Source organism: Vombatus ursinus, unplaced genomic scaffold, assembly GCF_900497805.2.
Source record: "Vombatus ursinus unplaced genomic scaffold, bare-nosed wombat genome assembly UNPS02014789.1, whole genome shotgun sequence".
Classification (NCBI taxonomy): Eukaryota; Metazoa; Chordata; class Mammalia; order Diprotodontia; family Vombatidae; genus Vombatus; species Vombatus ursinus.
In genome coordinates this window covers 4,528,162-4,553,096 of record NW_020954567.1, presented here as the reverse complement: position 1 = coordinate 4,553,096, position 24,935 = coordinate 4,528,162, and the positions used below count along the sequence as shown (strand labels likewise).

Below are 24,935 nucleotides of genomic sequence, written 5' to 3'. Positions count from 1 at the left end.
GGGACACTCTATAACAGGCACTAATTCAAATGTATAAGACTTTAATTTAAAAGACTGGGGAATGGTGATTCCCCAATAGAAAAATGGTCAAAGAATATTAATAGTTTTCAACAACTATATTAAAAACACTCCAAATCACTAATAATTAGAGAAAAGTAAATTAAAGAAACTCTGAGGTTCCGCCTCATACCTAGAATGGCAAAAATGACAAATTCTGGAGGGGCTGCAGGAAGCTGTGAATTGATGGAGCATTCTGGAGAGCAATTTGAATCTCTTCTCCCCCCCCACCCCGAGAAGTGCACTTTTATCCAGTTATACTACTACCATTGGGCCTCTTACCCCCCCAAAAAAATCAAAGAAAGAGGAAAAGGCCCTATATGTATGAAAATATTTATAGCAGCTCTTTTTTTGAGGGGGGTATTGCAAAGAATTGGAAACTAAGGGAGAGCCCATGTTTTGGGAATAGCTAAGCAAATCATGGCATACTAATGTAATGGGATATTATTGTACAATGAACAATGGACAATCTCACAGGAAACTGGGCAGACCTCCAAGAACTAATGTAGAGTGAAATGTGTAAAAATGAATAGAGTAATTTTTACAATGACAACAAACTATAAAATGACTTTGAGAGACTTTAGAGCTTTGATCAAATGCAATGGTAAACCATGAGTTCAGAGGACTGAAGATGAAGCTCCTGATTCAGAGATGATAGACTTAAAAGAGAGAATGAGACATATTTTCGGACATGACCAATGTGGAAACTTGTTTTGCTGGTTTATGCATATTTGTTAGCTTTTTTTTTTTTATTGTTCAGTTAGGGGAGGGCAGCAGGATACAGAGATAATACTTTTTTTTTTTTTGTGAGGCAATTGGGGTTAAGTGACTTGCCCACAGTGACAGTTAGTGAATGTTATATTTCTGAGGCTGGATTTGAACTCAGGTCCTCCTGACTCCAGGGCTAGTACTCTATCTATTGTGCCATTTAGCTGCCCCAAGATAATACATTTATAAAAATAAATAAAAGGAAAATACTACTTACAGGATGGTAAATGCCTCCAACAGCTAGAAAGAATAAATAAGAAGGATACATTTCCAATCTGAAATACAAACACATTAACATTAATTCTGCTTCAGAAATGAAAGTCTTGTTTAACATATTTTCCACAGTAGAACATCTTGACCCTCTCCTTCCTTCCCTTTCCCCCCTCTCCCCCTCCCCCCTCCCTCGATTAAAAAAAACAAAACCCAACCACCAAACAATGGGTTGCAAAGGATAGATTAAACCACTGGCAGCCACCCAGAAGGTTTAGAAGTCACTCTTTCCCTCCAGCTTTGTAGGGAATCAAGGTCTACTCACACTATGCTAAAGAAAGGTGCTATACAAATTTACATTCGGAATCTCATCTGGTCAAAAGTTTTCAGGGAGTTCTGATCCCTGGTGTCCTACTTTCTTGGCAACTATTCCTTTTTTTATCTTTAAGAAAATGTTTATTGATGCACCCCTCCCCGCCCACATACATTACAGCACTTGCCAATAAATATGTACCCGTAGTACCCTCCTTCACACTTACCAAAAATTAAGCAGAACTTCCCCATACAGCAACTGTGATTGATAGAGTAACATATACCCAAAGTCCACCAAGTCTCTGCTGTTATGCCTAAACTGTGCTCCAATATCAGTCTTTTGGAACCAACACTGGATTTGATCCCCCATAGCTATTCTCATCAGAGTGCCTATGCCTACCTAGAAACAGTTTCCATGATTGTACTGCTCTCACTTGGCACTGAGAAGTCATTGTTCACAAAAAGATCAGAGGGCAAAAATAAACCTTATTGCGCATACTGATTTCAATATTTTTGACACACAGTCTCTTGCTGGGCTCATGATTAAAGCTTTTCTAGCCTGGTAGGACCTGCCAGTGCTTATGATCCATTGGCATAACTCTAGAGATTCTAGGATCTCAAAAGGAGATTTTGGAATAGGAGGCAGAATGCTCAGGACTTTAGAAATTTCTCTGCCTGACAGGGACAAAAACCAGAGCTTCATGCACAAACGTTAGAACCCATACTCACGTATTCTGGTGGGCTCGCTGAATGCAGTTGAAAATGTGCCCGTTTTCAGGATCGGTGCTGTACATGATGGGATACTAAAACAAACACAAAGCACATGTTAGCCCCAATATCACAGGTTCACATAATTTAAGGCAAACTTTCTAAGGTATTTTTGACAGATATTCAAACCCATGACTGGAACACAACCCCTCCTCACCTCCAGTTCTTCCTAAGTAAGCTTTGTTTACTTCAAGGCTCAGACAAGAGGCTTTTCCCAAGGTAGCCCCCCTCCTCCAGTTACTTCGTATTTATTTACACAGATACATGTTGCTTCTTGGTAGAATATAAACTCCTTGAGGGCAGAGACTTTTATTTTTGTCCTTCTATCTTCAGCATATTTATTGATCTAGTCTTTGCTTAGATATTTCTAGTCATGGAAAACTCACTAATTTTTAAGTGAGAGCTAATCTGTCCTATGTTAACCAGAAAGAAACAAAGCTTTGGGTCAGTGCTAGCCTTAGAGCAAGGGAGTGGGGTTGGTAAAAGGAGTTTAAATCTGGCAAATAACATAATTTTAAAATGATGTAACATAACCTTAGATTCCAGATATTGTTCAAAGACTGGCCGTTCTTTTGGTCTTTATTGTGCAAGGGATTGTACTAGGCTTTGATGGTGATATACAGAAAGTGACAGCCCCAGATTCTAGGAGGTTTAATGTCTAAAAGGGAAGATATAAAACTAGAGCCAGGGAGCCAAGTTAGGAGACAATAACTACTGTTCAGGCCAGAGGTAGTGAGGGTCAAAGCTGGGTAGAACAAAATTTTGGGGGAAGTTATAGGTAATGAAATCAAGGACATAAGTGTTGGGGTTAGCCCTGGAAAGGAAGGAAGCCTTTTTTCTGAGACAGGAGGAAAGGAAAAGAGAATGGGTAAAGATACAGAGAAACAAATCAAGTAAGAAAGGAGTTGAAAGAGCTCAGGTCTAATGGTGCTGATCATTTTAATAAAGTAGGAGGTGCTACCATTTGTAGAGAAGAACATGGAGTTAAGGGCTTGAGAATAGAACTCTCTTCCTTGGACAGTTAAGTGTTATACCAGAGGGAATCTTCCTCAAAATATAAGAGCTTTCATTACCTCATCACAAGCCTATTTGCATTTTTTTGGGGGCGAGGGGGAAAGAGGAAAGGAATTTTATTCCATTTAATTCTAAATTTAAACATCAAATAAAGGAGTATTTCCATATGCCAAAGTAGAAAGAAAAGGAATGATTGTACATGAAGCTATGAATCTCCATTATGCATGACTTTCTTTTCCTTTAAGTATAATAAAATCAATATCTATATTGCAATTTAAAATGTTAAATCTTCTATTAGGAAAGGTTTAAAAAGCTAAGTAGCAAAGTCAATTAAGTTAAAAGTAAAGACTAGAGGTATGAAAGTGTGGGAGAGAAAAAAAACTAGAACAAAGAGTGATAGTTTTGACTACTTTGATTTTTTCCTTCAAATGAAAAATATACCATCCCCCACCAACTGATGACTTTCTTTAGAAAGATGGAAAACATTCAGCTTTGCTACTTAATGTTGTTGGATAAGTGAGTTAATTAACATCTCAGTTACTTAAATTCCTCATCTTTATCCTGAGGATAGTGAAACAGAGAATCAGCCTTAATGTAGTCTTAATGTAGTAATGTAAGTCTTAATGTAGCTTTAAGCTTTTAACTTAAGACTTTTGGAATACCAAATCATCACTTACACATCAATGATTTCAGAAAATAGACATCACTAGTAAAGTCTGGGAAACTGTGTTAAAGCAATACTATTGCTGCCTCTAGTATGATCTAGAGCAGAATCCTCCCCACTCCCCCAACATGTATAGTCAGTATGCATCTTTGGTGTATGGTACAAATATGTTTGCTATCCTGGATTTTGCACAGCATGTGTGTGTGTGTGGGGGGGGGGCACAGAGCTGATGCCATTCCTAGGGCAGTTTTAAGATGCTACCATTTACTATCTGAACTATGGCTACAAATTCTTTTGCAGGGTAAGGTTGGCAGGGGAGGTTCCAAGCTGCTTTCACCACACCCTTCTCCCAGGGCAGGCACTTTGGGGAGTTGGCTTCCATACAGTGATTAGAGTTTACTTGCCCACAATTCCTTCTAGTACAAAGCTGACTCATTGAGGCTAGCTAGCTTCACACGTTAGTCAAAATTTCCCTATTTTAAATTCTTGAAGCAAGGTCAACATATGAGTTTGAGAGCAGGGGTGGGCAGAACCCTGCCCAGTTTCTACTCTTTTGTTACGAACTGCCTGAGGAATGCTAGCTGGGCTTCAGACGTTTGTTAGGTCCCCTGGCACAGAGCACTATGGTAGATAGTGAGGGAACAAACATCAATTCTTCTAGGGAGATTAAAACTAATACTGAGGATGACTCATATTTATTACATGCTTTATGGTTTATAAAGCGTTTTCCTCCAAAGAAGAGATAGCAGAAGTTACTTCTCCCTACTCCTTTGTGAGGGGTGTGAGAGGTTGCTTTATTTGCTGGTGTGAAACATAGCATATGTCAGATTTCTCCCCAATATATTGCTTGCCTTTGCTGAATATTTTTCTCTTTCTTCCTTTTTTAAAAAAAAATATTTATTTATTTATTGGTTAAAAGGGGTGACTCTCTGGAAGTGAAAGGGACAATCTGGGCTCTATAAAAATAAAACAGATCAATTAAAAATCTATTAAAAAACAAAACACTCACCTCACAACAACCTTGTGGTTAGTGCTAGCATTATTTTTTTCTTCCAATTTTAGAGATAGAAAAAACAAGCCCAGAGATTGACCTGATGACATCCAGCTGGCAAGTGTCAGAGCTGGGTCTGGAACTGGTTTTTGCTAACTCCAGGTCCAGTGCTCTCAAATATCAGTTTTGCTATCAGGTGATCCTGGCAATGGATCAACAGGCATAATTTCCCATCTCAGACTGAAATGTAGTTTCACTGATTCATACTTCATTATTCCAAAACAACTTAATGAAGCTATTTTCTGAGTAGGGTATTGAAGCTTGGCACCTAGCACTAAGCCTAGCATATGCAGGCACTTAATAAATGCATGCTGACTGATTGCAGAATTATGAATCACACTTTAAAAATATATTTGGCTTACAGCCTTGTTAACTGCAGATCCATAAAAATATAATCACAGTACCATATTTCATTTATACAAATGAGAACATTGGGAGGTAAAATTATTTGCCCAGGGTCACATAGGTTAAGTGGAGAGACGAGATTTGAATCCAGGTCCTCTGTTACATGTTACCATATTGGATGCGTTCCAAATGGCAGATAAAAACATTCAATCCTATCTTGAGGTCACCAAGTGTTTCACTCTTCCTACTTTTTCTCTGTCATAATATCCAATGGTAATGTATCCTTGCAAAAGTTGCCACATTTGCTAGCCTGCTCCTCCCCCCCTCCCAAGAGCCAGAGGCTAGCCTGTAAAAAGGACCAGCTCATACCCTTCACTCACCTCCACCTTGTACTTCTTCCTGGCCTTGCCTACATTGATGGCAAGATGAGTGACCAATATGAAACTGGCAGCACCAGTGAGAATCACAAAACCATATTCCTTTGAGAGGACTGCCATCTTGGCACTGTTGGAAAAAGAAGCACACCATTAGGATGATAAAGAACAACAGTCCAGTTCTCAGTGTAGTTGGATGAGGCATTGGGGAGGGATAAAAGATGAAGTTTGAACCAATTTTCATATAATGGAAGAATGAATGGATAAATTTATTTTTATTATTGAATAAATGTATTATTTATAAAAAAAGCATTTAAGCACTGACTACATGTAACATACTGTGCTAAGCCCTGAGGATACAAATAAAAAGCCAAGCTACTACTTGCTCTCAAACAGCTGACATTCTAATAGGGGTAGGTAACACAGGTAGGAGGTTTCAGGTAGAAAGGGCTAGGGAATTTGGAGTGCAGTGGTAAAGCGGATATATTTAATGTCATTTTCACTGATAAAACCACATATAATTCTGATGAATGATTGGACACTGCCAAGGAATTTGGTGATGGGAACTTTCTTATCTGGGATAAGGATCTTCAATAGCATTGAGGCGATAACGTGAATGGCAACATGAACTTGGGATCAAGAGACCTAACCTTGAATACTGACTCTACTTACTAGCTGTGTGTTTGTGGGCAAATCACACAACCCCTCTGTCTTGGTTATCATCTATAAAAAATAAGATGCAACTTCTACTTACCTTACAGGGTGCTGGGTTTAAAGAGAGTGCTTTATACACTTTAAAGTTGTATGGAAATACTACACACTTGTATATACACACAGAAACATATATGAAGGAGAGGCAATATGATAAAGTGGAAAGACCAACCCAGAAGACCCGAGTTCAGGTTTGCTCTTTTATATATACCAGCTGTGGGACCAAGGACAGGTCATAAACTTGCAGTACTCTGGGTAATTCTAAGACCAAGTAATAGAGAGTTACTGACCTATGAAATTAGGACAAAATAGTATACATTTTTATTTTACTACTTTCCTCCATGAACTCTGCATTTCAGTCATCTAGGATTGTACCCTCAAACATGCTGTACTTTATCTCCATTGTACCCTTCATTATATTCCCTATGCCTGGAGTGACCAATTTCCCCTTCTCTGCCTGGTGAATTCCCATCTATCTTTTAAAGCTCAATTCAAATTTCACATCTTCCCTGACACCTTTTCTGCGTTCTTCAGATGACAATGACCTCGGCTATCTACAATATTACGTAGTATTTTGTTTTACGTTCATTATATATTGTAGTATTCTAGTTAACTAGGTATGCGTAATATCTTGCTAGACTTCTAGTCTAGCTCCATGAGGGCAGGAATAGTATGTTCTCTAAATTTTGTATTTTCTCTTACAAAGGGCTATGCACAGAGTAAATACTTAGTGAGTCTTCACAGAATTAAATAAGAGTCTTGGTTATGTGAAAATAGCAATAAAAAGTAGATCTGTGTTTTTATAATGTTCTTACTAGGTACATATCCATATTAAGGAGAAAAGGTATAGATGACCTTTGGACAGGATGTACAACACAGATTTTCTAATACCCCAATAAAGATTTATTTATTACCTACCATCTGCTCAGTACTGTTGGAGCGTACATGAGAATAGCTAACATTTATATAGTGCTTATTATGTGCTAGGCACTGTACTAAACACTTCCCAATGATCTCATTAGATCCTCATCACAACCCTATGAGGTAAGTGCTATTATTGTCCCTATTTTACAGATGGGGTAACTGAGGCAGGCAGAGGTTAAGTAACTTGCTCAGGGTCATACAGATAGTAAATGTTTGAGGACACATTTGAACTCAGGTCTTTCTGACCCCAGGATTGAACAGATTATCAAAGTCCAGAAAAAGCCGACAAAACCTGTTTTTTCATGAAGACAAAAAAAGGGTTTTGTGGGGTTGTTTGGACAGAGGTTCACATGAATTGTGTTTTACATGGAAACTCGGGCAGAACAGCTCAGCGATTAAATCATTAAACCAAACACAAACAAAGATGCAAAAGGCTCTGTCTGGCCTGCTCCTGCATGATGGCCAGATTCCAGCAGGGCCCAAGGCTGGCAGCACTGCCCCCTCCATGACTCTGCAGCTGGCAGCTATGGCTGTGAAAGGCTTGCTCACGAGGGCCCAGAGACTGAGCAGACAAGGACTTTGGCCCTTTCCCATAAAGCTTTTCAATCATTTCTAGAGTTTAGGAAATAAGTTAGAGAATAAAAAGATAATTGGAGCAGCAATTATTAATGGAATAGTATAAATTCAAATTTATATAGCATTTTACAGTTCCAAAGGCAAAAATATCACATTTTCCAAAGGCAAGATTACATACACACATACACCTATATGTATATATGTATGTTAATAAGTTATATAGAAAGAGAAAGGGGAGAGAAAAAAGAAGAGGGACACAGATAAAGAGACAAAGATAGAGAGTGACAGAAACAGACAGAAAGACCTGTATTTACATCTCTCTCTATGAATAGCTAACTCCTTTTAATGCCTAGAATAGCCCCACATGTTATCTTTCCATCCTGAAGATGAAGACAGGTTCAGAGTAATTTTCCAAGGTCACACAACTGGTAAGTGATGAATTTAGGACTCAAACTCAGTTCTGATTTCAAGTTTGGCTAGCAACAAAAATCACATTGCAAATAGCATTAATGAGGGGTCCCTACACTGTTCCTCCTCCCCTAACACAATGACATCTTGTAGACAAAATAGTTGCGATTTTTCTACACATGTTCTTTGAGTTATTCCTCTGTCTGGATGTAAGCAAGTTCGCTTCAGTCTTTTTCAAGTTTATAAATGAAGAAGACAATTACGTTCCAAGTCATATAGTATTATCCAATTTTAACAATTTTTAAGTGGCCACTATGTATGACACACTATATGAAACAGGCCCCATGGTATAGAGAACAGAGTGCCAGACTTGGAGTTAGAATGATCTGGGTTCAAATCCTGTCCTATTTACTAACTATGGGACCCTCTGCATGCCACTTAACCTCTAAGCTTCAATTTCCTCATCTGTAAAATAGAAAAAAAAATGCGTTCAAGGAGCTTAGATTCTCCTGGGGTATGCAATATGTAGACAATTTTAATACATGAAAAACTGAGGCAGTCAAGAACATTAATTGGAGTGGGGGAAGACTGAAAAGGCTATCCAGAAGAAGTAGCAAAGCTAGCTTAGCCTTGAAGATAGAGGAGAGGTAGAAATGAGAAAGGACTACATTTACAGGCATGCGGGATGGCTTTCACAAATGCACCCAGTCAGGAGAAAGGATATAGAGTTCAGGGAATGAATGGCTCGTAGTCTAGTTTGACTGAAATACAGTTTATTAAGGGGAAGAATGTGAAATAAGTTCTGGGAAGGTAAGATCATACATTTAGAACTGGAAGGGACCTAGGAGTTCATTTAGCCAAACCTCTCATTTTTACAGATGGGAAACCGATGATGTTAAGAGATTTGTCTAAGATCACACAAGGTGGTATGTGCTAGAAACTAGATGTGACGTCAGTTACTGAGACCAAATTTGGGGCTCTTTCCACTATGCTACATCGCGTCTAGGTGAAAACTAAATTGTTGAGGACTTTAAATACCTAGCTAAGTCATTTGTATTTTAGCCTAAAGACAATGTGGAATTCCCAAAGGTTTCTGAGCAGGGAGATGGCATGATCAGATTCCTACCTTAGGAAAATTATTTTGGTGGAAGTGTGTAGAATAGATTGGGGATAGAAGACTAGCTAGGGAGAAAAAAAAATAGGCTCTAATCCATAGACCAACTTGAAGTCATTGAATGACTCATAGAAAAGTAGTCTAGAAATACAAGGGTTCCAATTTGTTGATCCCTCCCCCCTCTTTTTTAAGGGCACATATAGGAGTTGGGGAAGCTAATACCCTTAGAATAAGCAAAGAATACTCAGGAAACCTTCTTTGTACAAATGTCACTAATTGACATTCCAGAAGTTCGATATTTATATGGATTTACATATAAGTTCTTCTTTTAAAATGCTAGTGGTTTCTGGAAGGAACAGAAGTCACAACTCTGTATAAATTAATCAGCCTTTCTTAATGGAAGGTGGATTTTGTTACATTGAGACTAGAAATTATGATTTGAAAAAATAAAGGAGGCAGGAATAAGTTTGAAGCAGAGGAAACCGCCCCCCCCTCCCCTTATCTGTATGTGTTGCCAATTGGGTGAAGGGGATAGGTTTGGACAGGCAGAGGAAAATATGAAGGAATTTGCCAGGCTTTTAAGAGTTACATGCTAGGCAGTATAGACACAAACCAAAGTTTTCCCTGTCCTCAACAAGCTTATATTCTATTAAACCTTTGGCAACTAGGTGCAAATACAGAAGAAGAAGTGGCAAAAGACAAACTTGGCCCACACAGCTGGTGACAGTAGCTGCACTCATCAAAAAGAAAAATTCCCTCGCCATGACTGTGAGATCTGGGGCATTATATGGAGATGCTGGTTTGACTAGACCACTCAAGGTGACCTTCAGACATTATTCTCATTTAGAATGTTTTTAAATATCTGAAAGATTAGATGTATCAATTATTATTGAGAAAAAATAGCTGAGAATAAAGGGCAAACTGTACTAATTGACATCAAATCTACCTTGCTTGAAAGTATTGCAAGTCATCATGATTTACCGCAGTTGGAAGGAAGAAGGCCAACCATCCAGTTATGAGCCTCTCTGGGCTTAGCTAGGTTCACCCTCAGAACCAATCACCAGGCCCATATGAAAAGACTCCCCAACTGTGAGGTAACCATTTACTATGCTCCTACTATGTGCACTGTTGTAGCTAATTTGCTCCATTGGCATTGTCCTTGTAAACCCAGGGTCATCTCTCTGCCATCATGAGGAAACAGAATCAGGTTTTTGTGAGTCTATACCCAACACTTTTGACAGTGCATAGGCAGTGGAGAAATGGTGAGGGATGATGGGAAACAAACAAACAAAAAAGAAACCTCTCACACACAGCACAATTCACCTCAAATTTAAAACAACCTGATCGATACTTGCTGAATTCTTGCTCCTTGGCAGTCACAACCACATCCTAGAGAATATTTGTCATAGAGCTAACAGATATCTTAAAGCCAACTGACTGGGTTTGAGTAGCTGATAAAACAAAAGCACATGGATTTAAACATTCAACTTAAAAAAAAAAAACAAGGAACAAAGTCCCTGTCCTAAAAGACATTTGATAGAATTAGGATGTCTTTTAGGACAGGGACTTTGTTCCTTGTTTTTTTTTTTTTTTTTTAAGTTGAATGTTTGAAAGGAGGGGATTGCTTAATTAGTTGGTATTCTGGTTGCAGGAGTATCATTCCATATTATGCAATACTATAGAATTATATGGCTGGGAGACACAAGAAGAATGCCTTGAGAAGTTACAGGATCATAGATTTAGCCAACCCTCTCATTTTAAAGATGAGGACACTGAGGCAGAAAAATGAATTAATTTGTCCAAGGGCCACACATGTAGTGAGTGGTAGAGTTCTGATTCAAACTTTGGTTTTGAATTGAAGTTCAGTGACTCTCAAGTTGAGTACTTGTGGGTCTTCAAGCAGAGACTAGATAATTCAGGGTTGTTATAGAGGGGATTCCTTTCTGATATGGCTGATAGATGGCTGCTTAAGTCCCTTCCAATTATAAGATTCTATCAGGACAGATTCTATGTCCCAAGTTGTGTTGCAGTCTCTAAAAAACTCAATCTGATTATCACCCAAAAAGTAATGGAGAGGACTATGGTAGGAGAGAGCAGGCTTCCTTCAGCACTTACAAACAAATAATTAGCAACCAAGAAGTATAAAGGATATCAAAGAAAATACGAAAAACAATATGGGCTGGTCATGTGTTGAGAGCAAGGGACAACAGATGAACAGGGAGAAAAAAGACTTAAGCAAGGATCCTAGTACTTTAGGTGGGTCCTTTGTGGTGCTGTTATGAGGATCTGAGGAGAGTTGCACAGGTGGGCCTGGAATGGTGCACTGTCATCTTTATCATTGGTAGGAAAAATACACTGCATGTCCACTTAAACTTCATCCAAGGAAGGTGGAGTTTCATAACATCAACCTTGAGAACAATGTTATAATGGAGATCTCCTAAAAGTCTTTTAGAATTTTCACTAAGAACCAATGATAAATAAAGAAATGGAGTATGAAAAAGGAAGTGAAGAGGTAAAAAGAGGACCAGGATAGTGTCATAAGGTCAAGGAAGATCCAGGTAGTCACAGAATTATAGAATTTCAGAGTTGGAAGGGACCTCAGTAGCCATCTAGGGCAACCTATAACTCACAATGAATTCCTTTTATACTATAACTGACAAGTAACCACTTAGTTTGGAGGTCTCCAACAAAGGAGGGACCTTCATTCCCTGAGGCAGCCCATTCTATTTAGGGATAGTCCTAGTTAGAAAGCTTTTCCTTGCATGAAAATTCAATTTCTTTCTTTGCAACTTCTACTTAATGTTCCTAGTTCTGCCCTCTAAGAAACAGAACAAATCTAACCTCTCCTCTACATGAAGGGCCTTCAAATATTTGAATACAACTATAATGTTACTCCCCCCCTCCCCAATTTTTTTCTTCAGGCTAAATACCCTCAGTTCCTTCAACTGAGCCTCACATTATTTATCATTCTGGTGGCCCTCCAGCTTATCAATGTTTTTAAAATGTGACATCCCAAACTGAACACTATGCTATCTGTAGATATGGTATGACTAGGGTATAGTATAATGAGACTATCACCCCCTTATCCCTTATATTTCTTTTAATGCAACCCCAAACTGCATTAGCTTGATTGGTCCCCCTAGCACACTGTTGATTCACTTTAGGTTTTCAGTCCACTAACCATGCCTCCCCCACCTGGTAATTGAGAATTTTTTTAAACATAGGTGTATAACTTTATATTCAGCCCTATTATATTTATCTTGTTCCAACCCAATGTCAAAATATTTTTGGATACCAACATCCAGTTTATCTAGATAGCCCTACAATCTGTGTATCATCTACACATTTGATAAGCAATCTTTCAATACCCCTAACCAGATCATGGAAAAGAATTAACAGCATAGGATCAAGAACAGTTCCATGTAACATTCCACTAGAGACCTTCCAAGTTGACATCCAACAATTAAAGACTTCCTTGGAGCTGGCCATCCACCTAGTTCTGAATTCATCTAATATTATCTAGTCCACTTATTCCATCTAGTCCACAACAGTATGAGACTTTGTCAAACACCTTGCTAAAATCCAGGCAAATTATTGTATATCTACAACATAACTGTGCTTTTCCAGTTTAATACCCCTTTCGAAAAAGTTAGTCTGGAGAGATCTAGTTAGATTAAAGGCATTCTGGTTCTTTGGGAACATTACTTTCCTCCCCTCCCCCCAGATATTCACTAACCACTTCTTTAATAATAGTCTAGGATTTTTCCAGGAACCAAACTCAAAGTTCACTGGCCTATAATTTGCAAGTTCTATTTTCATTCCTTTTTGGAAAAATACATAGATAAACACTTTTCCTTGATCAAGAGTAGTATCTTTTCCATTCTCTTTGCTGAATCACTAATTGTGATCTTTGAATTGCAACTGTTTAAATCCCAGGAGATATTTTGGAGAATAAAGTCTTTGAGTTGGATTTAGTAATTAAGAGCCAATTAAACTGAAGAGGGGTAGGCAGTGAGAAAGTGTTAAAGAATAGGGGCACAAATTGACCCCCTTAATGGGTTTCCTGAATGTCTGCTTTAGCAGTGTCTTCTTTTTTTCACCTATTCTCTTGCCTACCTTCAGTTCCATCTGTTGTAACTGAATCACCCAGTCTACTTGGGTCTCTCTCTTCTCTGAAGATCTTTTGTATTTATCACCCATTTAGCACTGCAAGGATACTAGAAAAGTAAACTAACAATAAATGCAAGGCAATGGACCTGTTTTCTCTGTAACCAGATTACAAATTCCTTGAGGGCAGGGCCTCTGTTCCTTACAATTCTTTGTACCCCAACTCAATGCTTTGTCTTCAGAAAGAACTCAAAGATTTGAATATAGTTATAGATCCAAAGGTCAAACTTCAGTAAAAATGAGAGACTTTTATCAGGTCTGAAATAAAATGAGAAAAGCCCAGACTTAGCCCTTTCTACTTTGGGCATACTCCCAATAGTTGCCAAAGAGGAGAAAACTTGTGAACCAGGCACGGTGGAGCTAATCAGACTAAGTCTGCTAAAAGTTATTTTATTTAGCGAATGCTTGGCTTGGCCAGTCCTTCCCAAAACACACCTGTGGGTTACTTCTTGTGATGTCTATTGGGGTGGGAGATGCTCAAGAAAAGCACTTTATACTGTTCATGAGTGAGTCATGAGATCACAGATTTAGAGTTGGAAGGGACCTTGGAGATTATTCAATCCTCTCATTTTACAGATGAGAAGACAGAAATCTAGAGAAGTTAAGTACTTGCCCAAGTCACTCACAGGTGACAGAGCTGATATTTGAACCCAGGTCTCCTGACTGGAAGTTCAGTGCTCTTTGCTTTGATGGATTTGCAATTTCAAAGGTATCCATCCTCCATTAATACAAATCACAAGCCCTCCATTCTTTATCATAAGAAAAGGGTAAAATAGTCTACAGTCTCTTGAAAACAAAATGATTAGTTTCTGACCTGTATCCTCCTTCATGTTCATGGTGATGAACCTGAATAGACTTTTCAATAAAACACCCATGCCCCATTTTTCCATACCTCAGAATCTGGAAGACCCAAGTTCAAATCTTGCTTCTGACATATACTGGATTTGTGACCCTAACCAAATCATTCCACCTGTCAGAGGTCTAGTGGACTTTTTAAAGTTTAATTTATTTTTTTTGTCACATTTTAAGTTCTAAGTTCTCTTCCCCACCCCACACTAGAGAAGGTTATCATTTGACACAGGTATAGGTGTGTGTGTGTGTATACACATACACACCTATATCTATCTATATCTGTAAAACCATATTATGTTTCCTTCTACTTATCAGTCTCTGGAGGTGGATAGCATCTCCCTTCATAGGTCCTTTGTAGTTGATTAGAATATATATAATACTCATAGGTGACTTTTAGAAACTCTTAAGTCACAAAGGTGTTGACTTTCATTGGTAAAGGGAGTTTCCTAGATTCATGTAACCACAGGTCCATTCCCTATCCCTACTTTAAAGATAATACAAGTAGAAAACAGTTCAGAAATGGAATGGTTATTATTACAAACTCTTAAAACATCCAATCTGGAGATTCAAAATGAAAAACCTTTAGTCTCCAACCTTGCTTCACAAAGCTTGATTTGGTTAGGCCTAACTATCAGAACCAACAAAGTGGATGAGGCTGACCAGTTCTACCTGACAGTGAGGGGAACTGGGATCTGAGTCTGAATCTGAGCTCTGTTTCCTTCTATACCACAGGATGCACTTCAGTTATGTTCTTTTTTTCTTTCTTTTTTTGCTTTTTGGTGAGGTGATGGGGGTTAAGTGACTTGCCCAGGGTCACACAGCTAGTAAGTTAAGTGTCTGAGGCTGGATTTCAACTCAGGTCCTCCTGACTCCAAGGCCAGAGCTCTACTCACTATGCCACCTAGCTGCCCCATCAGTTACATTCTTAAGACTTCATGCTGCCTACCTGTATCCCTATAAAAGTAGGTGATCAATTCTAGTTTGAACTCAAGACTTTTCCCTTTTAATGAGAGTTCCTTGTTCTGTTTGTTGTGGTACTTCAATTCATTTAATGATCCTTTAAATGAAAATAAAACAAAAACTAAAATAAAAACAAAAAAAATAACCCAATCTAAGAGTGATTAGTGGAGCTAGAATTTCCCAAATAGTTTATGCATTGAATAAGGGTCTATATATGAACACAGAATACTTGCTGAAATCAAACTGAATCACACTTGAGATTCAAGGTCAGCATGAGAGATGATGCAGAGTAGCACAGTGGTTAAGGGTTATGCAGAAAAACATGCTCATGCTTTGGGGTTGGAGTAAGAATTGATCTCCTCCCCTTCAACTGTCCATTCCTACTCTGGGATCACCTGGATACCTGGACTGTCTAGAATACAACATGGTTTGAGAAAATGTTTCCTCAAGAAACTAGGCCTAGAACAAGGGTGGGGAACCTGTGGCCTTAAGGTGACAAGTTCCCCCCCTTGGCCTAGAACATGTGAGTATGTAGCTTTAACTTAAAGGCATAAGCAGGTTCACCTGCTCATAAATGTGCCAAGAGCAAGTGGGACAAGTGAACCCAGAAACATGAGTTAGAGAGCAAAATTCTACGGAATTGGGCCACAGAGAGCCCAGACAGTGGAAGAATAGTTTTCTAAGATCAGGAACCTTCTAAGAAATGGGAAGCATGTTAACTATAGATTCATAGTTATAATCTATCTGAAGCTCAGGGGAGAAAATCTTTCAGGACCAGCTAAGGAAATGACTCCCTTTTCCTGAGGCAGGCCACTAGATTAGATTCCCAAAAGGTAGAGTGTCTGTTCAGGTTAATTAGAATCAAAGGGAAAAAATCCAAAGGCTCAAGTCATATTGGACCAAAGGACAAAACATTGGCAGGATGAAGTCAGGTCTGAACAGAGTAGTGTTTCCCAAATGAAACTATATTTCTATCCTGTGTAAAATGTAAACTAGCCACAGCAACTGTCAGTGCCTGAGGTTGAGGGGCAGGGGGAAAATTGGGCATCATTTAAGCTTGTAAGGTACATAGTAGGAGTTTGTGGTATTAAGAATCAAAGTAGGCTGGGAATTTTTTTCTGCTGGGGATCATTGGTTGGGAACCTTTTCTCAGTCAAGCCCCAAAGGGACCATATGCTTCCATTTGAAATTGTGACTAAACTCTTAAAAGCTTAAGAATAAGTAGTATCTGCTATAGAATGATAGAACATGAGTTTTAGAAGAAATGGCCAGTTCTTCACTTTGTTTTGAGATGAGTTTTAGAATAAACTTTTGGCCAAGGTACTTTCTCCTTTAGTAATGCCATTTACTGGTACAGGTTTTTCAACTGTAAGGACTTCACCTAACCTTTCTCCAATTTTGTGCTTCTGGAACTATTCTTATCTTGTTTAGGCAGGCATTCCTTCTATTGCATCAGGGCTAAGCTAACAGTATTTCTGAATTATACTTAAGTGAACTCAACTGGGTGTGGGGCCCTCCTTCACTAACCAATTGCTTAATTACAAGATACCTAGTTTCCCAGCACAAAGTCCTCTTGACTAAAACTTATATCATGAAGTGATTAAAAAAAAAAAGCTCCCTCCCAGCTACCTGACACCCAAGCCAGGCTTTTTCTCATAAGGAATATCAAAGTTCATAAGGCAGATCAAAGTTCTGGAACTGCAACTCATTTTGTTCAAAAACCAAGGATCTATGTAGTTTTTAATTAATAAAACAATCCCTTTTATTAAGCTGCAGCATGGTATAGTGAATTCAAGTCAAAACACGTATTAAACACCTGTTGGGACAAGGCAGTGTGGTAAGGCCTGGTGCCAAAAATGCCAGTCCCCTGCCCTTAGCAAAATTATATTATGTGGGGGTTTAGGGGAAGAGTTGGAGGAGAACAGATAGCACATACACATAAGTAAATTATAAGGTGCTGAAATTGCAATGTCATTAAGGGCTAAATAGTGAGTTTCAAAAAGATTAAAATAGGAATAAATTTTCCTAAACCCAAAGCTTAATTATTAACATCAATAAAGAGTTCCAGAGAAGGCACTTCTGCAGGAATGGGCTATTTCCAATTCTTTTCCCACTCTTAGGTCTCAACCCCGCCGGAATAGCAGATTACCAGGCAGTGGAAAGTCAGGTTTCTGCTCTCCAGTGCTATACCTGAATACAACAGAGCATAGCAGGTGCTGCCTGTGAAAGGTTTGGGGAAAAAATGGAATTTAGCTTTATTTAAGTAAGCATAGCTGGAATTCCAACTCTCAGAATGAAAAGTCAATGGGCAGTGCTCTTTAACACAGTTTTTAAAAAAGTAAATACCCATGAGAGGCAGCATGGCATGATGGATACAGAGATAGCCTAAGATCTTTGAAGACCTGGGTTCAAGTCTCATCTCTGATACAAGCTATATGACTTGGGCATATAGCCTGGGCAGATTTCATTTAATATCTCACTGTTCTAGGCAACTCTCTAGGCCTGTCAGTTACAAAGAAGATGCCAACCTACTGCATTGGTAGAAGGAGTTTTCTCTATACTAGTGAAATGACAGGTCATGGATAACATGACTCAGATATGAAACTTTTCCAAATCTAGGCATGTTAGTCCAATATAACACTTTTTGTAGAAACTATTAGCAATGAAGACAATCATCTAACTCACTATCTTCCCCTTGAGAGAGAAGAGAAGGAGGGATCATCATTGATACAGACATTATCTGGTGCTTAGCTATATGGGACAAGCTCTCAACTGGTACAAGTTAGCTCTGTTAAGGTCAAAACAAGGATATTACCTGTTCCCTTGTCTCTGGATCCACACTTTGATGTGAAGATGTATTAAAACAATCTCAAATGAAACTGAATTCTCCTCTCAGAAAAGAATCTTTAAAAAGAAAAACTAGATTGGTGGCAAGTGAATATAAACTCCAAATCTCCTACTTTGAGTTATGATAAAAAAAAGACATAAAACCCCCACATATGCGCAAATCTAAAGTCAGCTTTCCCAGATGTGCCCTCGCAAGGTCAGGTGGAGCCCTGTCCTTTAATACATTCCGTGTTTATCTGGAGTTCAGTCTTACCTCCTTTAGCTCTCTAATAATGTGACCTTTGGGGTAAACACTGTTTCCTAGCGTCTAGTTTGTTTCACAAACGGTAAAAATCTAAATGGGCAGGAAAGAGAGAGTAAAATTCATCGCAGTAGACTCAAGTTTGTGACCGGAGGTAATTTTTCCAAATCTTATAACAATTTAGCAACAGTATAGTTAGAAGGAGTGCTGAATTTGGAGATGGGAGACTGGGGTTTACTTTCCAGCTGCGATGCTTATTAGCTATGTGACTATGGGCAAGTCACAATCTCTGAGTCTGACTCCTCAGAGTGAAGTGGGGTCTGTTCTACCTTCCTCACAACCCTAAGAGCTAAGTGATTTGGAAATGCTGAAATGCATTTAAAGGTTAGTTATCATTTTCAACAACAAACACAGAAAATCAGCCTTGATTTGATATATCAAAATGCTATCTCCCAAAATGACTTCTCCCAAATGGAATTCCCTTTCAATGTCTGAAACCATGTACGTCACCTTCTAGAACTACCTTAAAAATTGCCTCCTCCAAGAAATCTTCCTGAAGTAATCTTCTTTAACCCTGATCATCCTTTTAACAACTCATTCATTTTATACATCACACATACAGTATCATTGAATAAGTCTACATTGTTGCCCACGCGTTATCTACTAGTTTGGTTAGCTTCTAAGGAAATTCTTAGGAGACCTCCCCAAATTAGAGGGCACTGCACATAAATGTCTAGGAATTAGTTAACTAGCTGAAGAAGTGATGTTGATTTCAGTCTGAGATTTCCGGCCATATGGAATTTCCCTGGGGAAACAAAAAAGTTCGGAAAGAGCTCCAAACTGAACAAGTTAACACTGTACTTGGACTCTAACACAAGGGTAGGAGCCACAGGAAGGAGAACGATTCCCACTTTCACCAGTTTTTAGAGGTTATTGGTTTTTTCTTCGTAGTGTTTGTGGTGTGGCCAATAGTACTAATGATACATGTAAAACTATGGCAACCTTCCTGTTGACTCTTTTGCTTCATGATAACCCATGAACTTAAATCCCAAGACATAGAAGTGAGATATTTAAGGAAGGACACGGGAAGCTATGGAGGAGAAACAGTTACAGGAGAGAAAAAGGCAAGGCCAGAAAAAATTCAAGCTTGCAAACTTCCTCCCACCTCTCACCCCCAGCCTAACAAAGGAAATGCTGGCAGCCTAAAGCTGATTCTCAGGAGCCTGCAGCATCACTGGCTATGCTCCAGCACCTTTACGTGGGAGGTGTTTAGCTCCAATACGAATAAATCTCTGCACAGCTTTATTTAAAATGTAGTCATAGGCACATTCCAACCTGCAGAGATAAAATATTACTTTTTGAAAATTCTGTGAAGAGATAAAATGAGGCAGAGTCACAATTACCATTAAAGAGTTGGGACTTGATCTAGATGAGATTTACACTTTGGCTCAAATAGAGAACTACTGGACCTGATTTCATTAACAGGGGAAATTTCCTCAACCAATAAAGGGCAGCACTTTCCCTTCAATTACAGCTCTAGAGAATTGCCTAGACGAGAGGTTTCAAAAACCTGGCTATGAGAACATGAAGTGTGTAAAATTCCTGAGTGTGGCCAGAACCAGACTAAAATGTAATTGGGGAATGTTTAACAAAATAAATAAAAATGCAATAAAATGTGGATAATATTAATTTGTGGTTTTCTAGGTCAGTATACTGCTTGCAGGGATCCTTATGAATACTCTTTTGCTATGTGAGTTTGACACCACTGCAGTAGTGAAATCTTGCTCCTCTGTTAGTGGTATCAGAGACAGAACAAGATCTTACATCTTCCTGAATCAGAGTCCAGCTCTCTTTCCACCAAACCATACTGTCTCAAATTCATAAAAACTGTTAATAGAATGGGAACAATGACAGATATAATGCCAAACTGGATTTTGTGAAAATAATTTACAATTGCTTTTGAAATGCATCTTTTTTTTTTTGCTTAAGTGTTTACCTTCCTAATTATATTTTACCAAGCCAAATAGTTATATTAGCTTGATTCCCAAAACATACAAGCTGGTCAGTGGGGAAAAGCAAATAGACAAGAATATAACAGAAAATGAGCAAAAAGTAACCTAGAATCAAATAACCTACCCAGATTGCTGAAGATAATGAGTCAGTGCTTTAGTAGTAAAGGATGTTATAAATGTCCTTCAGGCTGTAAAAAGATTCAATAGATTGTAATAAGGATATTTGAAGACTCAAAAATGGCAGTAATAAATGCTTCTAGGTGGCACAGTAGATAGCACACTAAGCCTGAAGTCAGAAAGACTTCTCATCCTGAGTTCAAATCTGGCCTCAGACACTTGTTGGCTATGTGATCCGGGGCAAGTCACTTAACCCCAATTGACTCCCAAACCCTCAAAACAAAAGACTGGGAAGGTAGGAAGGGGCTAGGTTGTGAAAAACCTTAAATGACAAATGGAGGAGTTTATATTTGATCATGGAAGTGAGACCTACTGGAGTTTACTGAGAATGGGGAGTGACAAGGTCAGACTTTTGATTTTGGAAAATCACTTTGGAAGGCTATATGGAGAATGGATTGGAAAGGGGAGAAAGTTCAGGCAACGAGATAAATCTGGAGGCTATTGAAATAGCCCAGGCAAGAGGTGACAAAGACCTGAAATAAAGGGGTAGATGTGTAACTAGAAAGATGGGGACATATACAAGAGTAAACATAGTAAAGAAAAGATTTGGCAGTTACTTGCCTGAGAAACTAGGAGGCTGTGGTACCCTCAACAGTTACAGGAAGTTGGAGAAGAGAAGAAGGTTTTGGGAAACAGATAACAAATTCTGTTTTGGACGTAATGAGTTTGAAAGCATGAAAGGGATAGTTCAAAATGTCCACTAGTTGGATATATATATGCGAGTGTGTGTGTGTGTGTATACACATATACACACACATATATACCAGCTGCATAGAGATAATTAAACCCAAGGGAGCTGATGAGAGCATAGAGGGAAAGGGTAAAGAGAAAAAAAAGGAGAGGGCCAGGAGAGACCCTTTGGGGACACCCTTAGAGGTTATTACAAAGATGAAAATCCAGCAAAGTAGACCGAGGAACAGTGGAATGAGAAAAGAACCAAAAGAAGGTAACATCACACAAACCCTGACAGAATATCTATTACAGGGTTGTGACCAACAGTGTCAAATGCTGCAGAGAAGTGAAGAACGTTGAGGATTGAGAAAAGATCATGCAATTCGGTAGTTAAAAGATAATTGGCAACTCTGGAGTGAGCAGTCTCAGCTGAATGATGAGGCTGCAATTTGTTTAGAAAAGAGAAAATTGAAACATCATTTATAGGTGACTTTCCCCCATACTTTGACAGCCTCATGGAGGATGGATTGAAGTGAGAAAGACTTGAGGCAGAGACATGAATTAGAAAGCCATTTCAGTAGTCCAGATGAGATGACAGAGGCCTGAACTAAGGTGGTGGTCCTGTCGGTAGTGAGTAAATCAAAAGACAACCTTTGATTTTGTTTAAGGCCTTACTTAGTATCAAATAATCTGACCTTGATAACTAATGAGGACCTTTAAAGGATCTATATAGGCTTTCAAAACTCTGCCATGATTGAGTATCCACAATGACATATCATTATCATTATCATTATATATAGGAATATCATTGTGTCAGAATGAAAATGAACAACTTTATTCTTCCAAAAGGGTAAAAGGATCCTAAGTCACCTTCTTCATATTACAGATGAGGGACCTGATGCCCACAGCAGTGGAATGCTTTACCCAAGGTCACACAAGTAGGAAAGGGGGAGAACTGGGACTCAAACCCAGGTTTTGTGACTTCTTTCCAAAACACTGTAGCAGACTGTTCTGATTTCATCTTTAGAAATCCATTTAAACCCATCCAAGGCTCACAGTGTCCAACTCAAGCAAGACTTTAAAAGCACAGCAAAACTAGAACCCTTCCAAATGCTGCAGTGTGGTGTGTGCCCAATAACCTTGAGGGTCTTCCATTAGCAATAGGTTGCATGTGATCAGCAATTTTCCCAAGAGCACCCTACTGTCTACAGGAGAGAACTCCTATGGCTGCTTTAGGAAGGCTCTGCTAACCCAGTCTGGAAAAGCCAGGAATTTGAAGTCAGAGGAGCAGGGTCCTCGACCGAGCACTTCTACTTACTACTGGTGCGACCACAGGCAAGTCATTTAACTTTTCTGTGCCTCAGTTTCCCCATCGGTAAAAAATGAGGGGGTTGGACTAAATGACACCCGGTTCTTTTAGCTTTAAATCCCCATATTCAACCCTACACTTTGGCTTTAAGGAAATTCACCACAGTAACAAATGCTGTAGCTACAAAACAAGTTTGTGGAGGCAATCCCCCAAATCTTTCCTACTATCGTGTTTCTCCCCCAAAGGATGAGGGTCATCCTGCTGCCTTCAGCAGCCTTCCTCCCAGAGTTTAGCCTTTCGCTTTCAGCTTTTCTCCACTCCTGGCGCTAATACATAGCTAATAAACTCTAGAGATCAAAGGGGAAGGTATTAAAGATGGAAGTTTGACACGGAAGCCACAACTTCAGAGAATGACTCAAGGGCAGCAGCCTTCCAGCACTAAGTCCCGCAGCCCCACCCTGGTTCCACTGGATCTCTCTGCATCATCGGTACTGGGATAGCTCCTGAAAATCCTTCCGCAAATGCCAAGCAGTATTTTAAAATTGCATCCCAGAGACTGTCCCCCGTGTCCCTGGCCCCATCACCAGGCCTCCTGGCATTCTGGCAACTACTGCAGTAGGGAGCAAACCAACATACACGTGCAAATAAAAATGGACAAAACGTTTCCAGGAGGCAGGAAAAAAGAGAGCCTCAATTCCCTGGGCGGTGACCGGCTCCTAGCAACAACTCAGCCGCCCCCGCCCGTGTTCCCAAAAGGGAGTCTTGCTGGCTGCATCCGGGGCTGCAAGCCTACTAGGCCAGCTCGGAAACCCCAATGTCATCGAAAGAGGCCCGCGGCAGCCCTAGCCCCGTGACCTTCTGTCTCCCCCGCGCCGCGCGTACTTTCAGTTCAGAGAGGCCCAGGGAAAGCGCTCGGGCAGGCAGTGCTCGCTAGATGTGCACCCAACGAGGGGCGGGAGGTGGGGAGGATAAGGGACGCAACCAAGAAAGCCTTGACCTTGGAGCTCCCCCTGACTACTCAGCCTGTGACCCTGCTTCCTAACCCCTCCACCCGTGACTCTGACAGGCTGGGGAGGGGAACGAGACGGGGAGCAAAGAGGTAGCTTTCTGAATTGAGAGAAAAGAGAGAGAAAGAGTCCCTAAAAGCTAATCAGCACGCCTAGGCGATTGGGGTTCTAGTTAGGGTCCGGAGAAGGGGAGGCGGTTGAGCCAGAGCGAGTGAATGGGACCCTCCTGCTCAGCTTAGCAGTCCACAGCCCCCATCCACTTACCTAAATTACCTTCCCCCAACAGGAGCAAGGCGATCTGAATAGGTAGTAGAGCACTCTACCGACAAACAGGCAGACAGGAGAAAAAGGAGGAGGAGGAGGCTGTGCCCAGAGTGGACCACGCCCTCGGAAGAACTCCTCCCTTCCCTAGGCACAGGCCACTCCTTTTCCCTCCCTTCTCTTCTCTTGGGCGGGGCTCTAGAGTCCAAGGATGGGCGCCTGGGGAAGAATGCGGTTGGAATAGCGAGAACCATGGCCTGATGTTTCTCTGCACTGCGACACCCCCTTTCCAAGAACCTAACTCATCAAGGTGGTCCTTTGTTCCCATCCCTGGCTCCACCGACGCTCTACTCTTTGCTGTCTCGCAGGCGGGAAGTAGCGCGTTATTACTTTCGCCTCCACAGAGCCACCGTAGTTCTGCTTTATTTTTTTAAGGTCTGCGGAGAAAGCAACTCTAGCTTTTGATTCTCCCCTCCTTCTATTTGGCAGAAATACATTGCGGAAACCCGGCCGGAGGGCGGGAGGTACCTCTGCCCCAGTGACTCCTTTAGCAGAAGCTTGGGAATCTGTGATATGTTACTACTGTTCCTTGTTTTTAAAAATGCCTAGATTTGGGGGAGAATCTAACTCTGTACTCCTAGTTATTACTTTCATTTATTGCTTTTTTTCTTAAAAACATCAATAATTTCCCAATATCCTCCTTGGTAGCAAAGATAAATTTGGGCAAAAATCCAAGTAGCCTAAAACCTTCTCTTCTACCGGAAGAAAGAAGGCAAGTTTCCTTTAAGATTCCGACCCTTAATTGTACACTACCTCTGTTAGGTAGATTCTGCATTTCACCAAGAATTTGAAACAGAATTTAGCAACTTGGGTAGAGAAGGAGAGGTGGCATTCATGCTGGTGATGTTTTACTTAATTCCCGTTTGAGTCTGGGTGGTTCCATTGTTCCCTGCCCCTCCCCTCCCCTCCCCCCCTTTTAATAATAGCTAACATTTTTATAGCTCTTACTATGTGCCAGGCACTGTGCTAAGCGCTTTACAATTATTACCTCATGTGATTCTCACGAGAGCCCTGGGAGATAGGTGCTATATTACAGATGAGGAAACTGAGGCAAACGGAGATCAAGTGACTTGC

General features: G+C 39.9%; 1 protein-coding gene across 3 annotated transcripts in view; it reads right to left on the bottom strand.

Moving 5' to 3' along the window:
• Nucleotides 1–23,913, bottom strand: part of MGST3 (microsomal glutathione S-transferase 3) — a 26,930-nt gene extending 3,017 nt beyond the window's left edge. The window contains exons 1-5 of one of the 3 annotated variants that reach the window (XM_027868352.1): nt 23,805–23,912; nt 20,500–20,563; nt 5,570–5,693; nt 2,077–2,150; nt 1,043–1,100 (exon numbers count right to left, since the gene is read on the bottom strand). In XM_027868352.1, coding sequence (XP_027724153.1) covers nt 1,043–1,100; nt 2,077–2,150; nt 5,570–5,686 — 249 coding nt within the window. In that variant the 5' untranslated portion in view covers nt 5,687–5,693; nt 20,500–20,563; nt 23,805–23,912. Of the gene's footprint in view, nt 1–1,042; nt 1,101–2,076; nt 2,151–5,569; nt 5,694–18,090; nt 18,136–20,499; nt 20,564–23,804 lie in introns of those variants that run through there. The other 2 variants (XM_027868351.1, XM_027868353.1) reach the window with 2 other exon arrangements.
• Nucleotides 23,914–24,935: the final 1,022 nt, after the last annotated feature.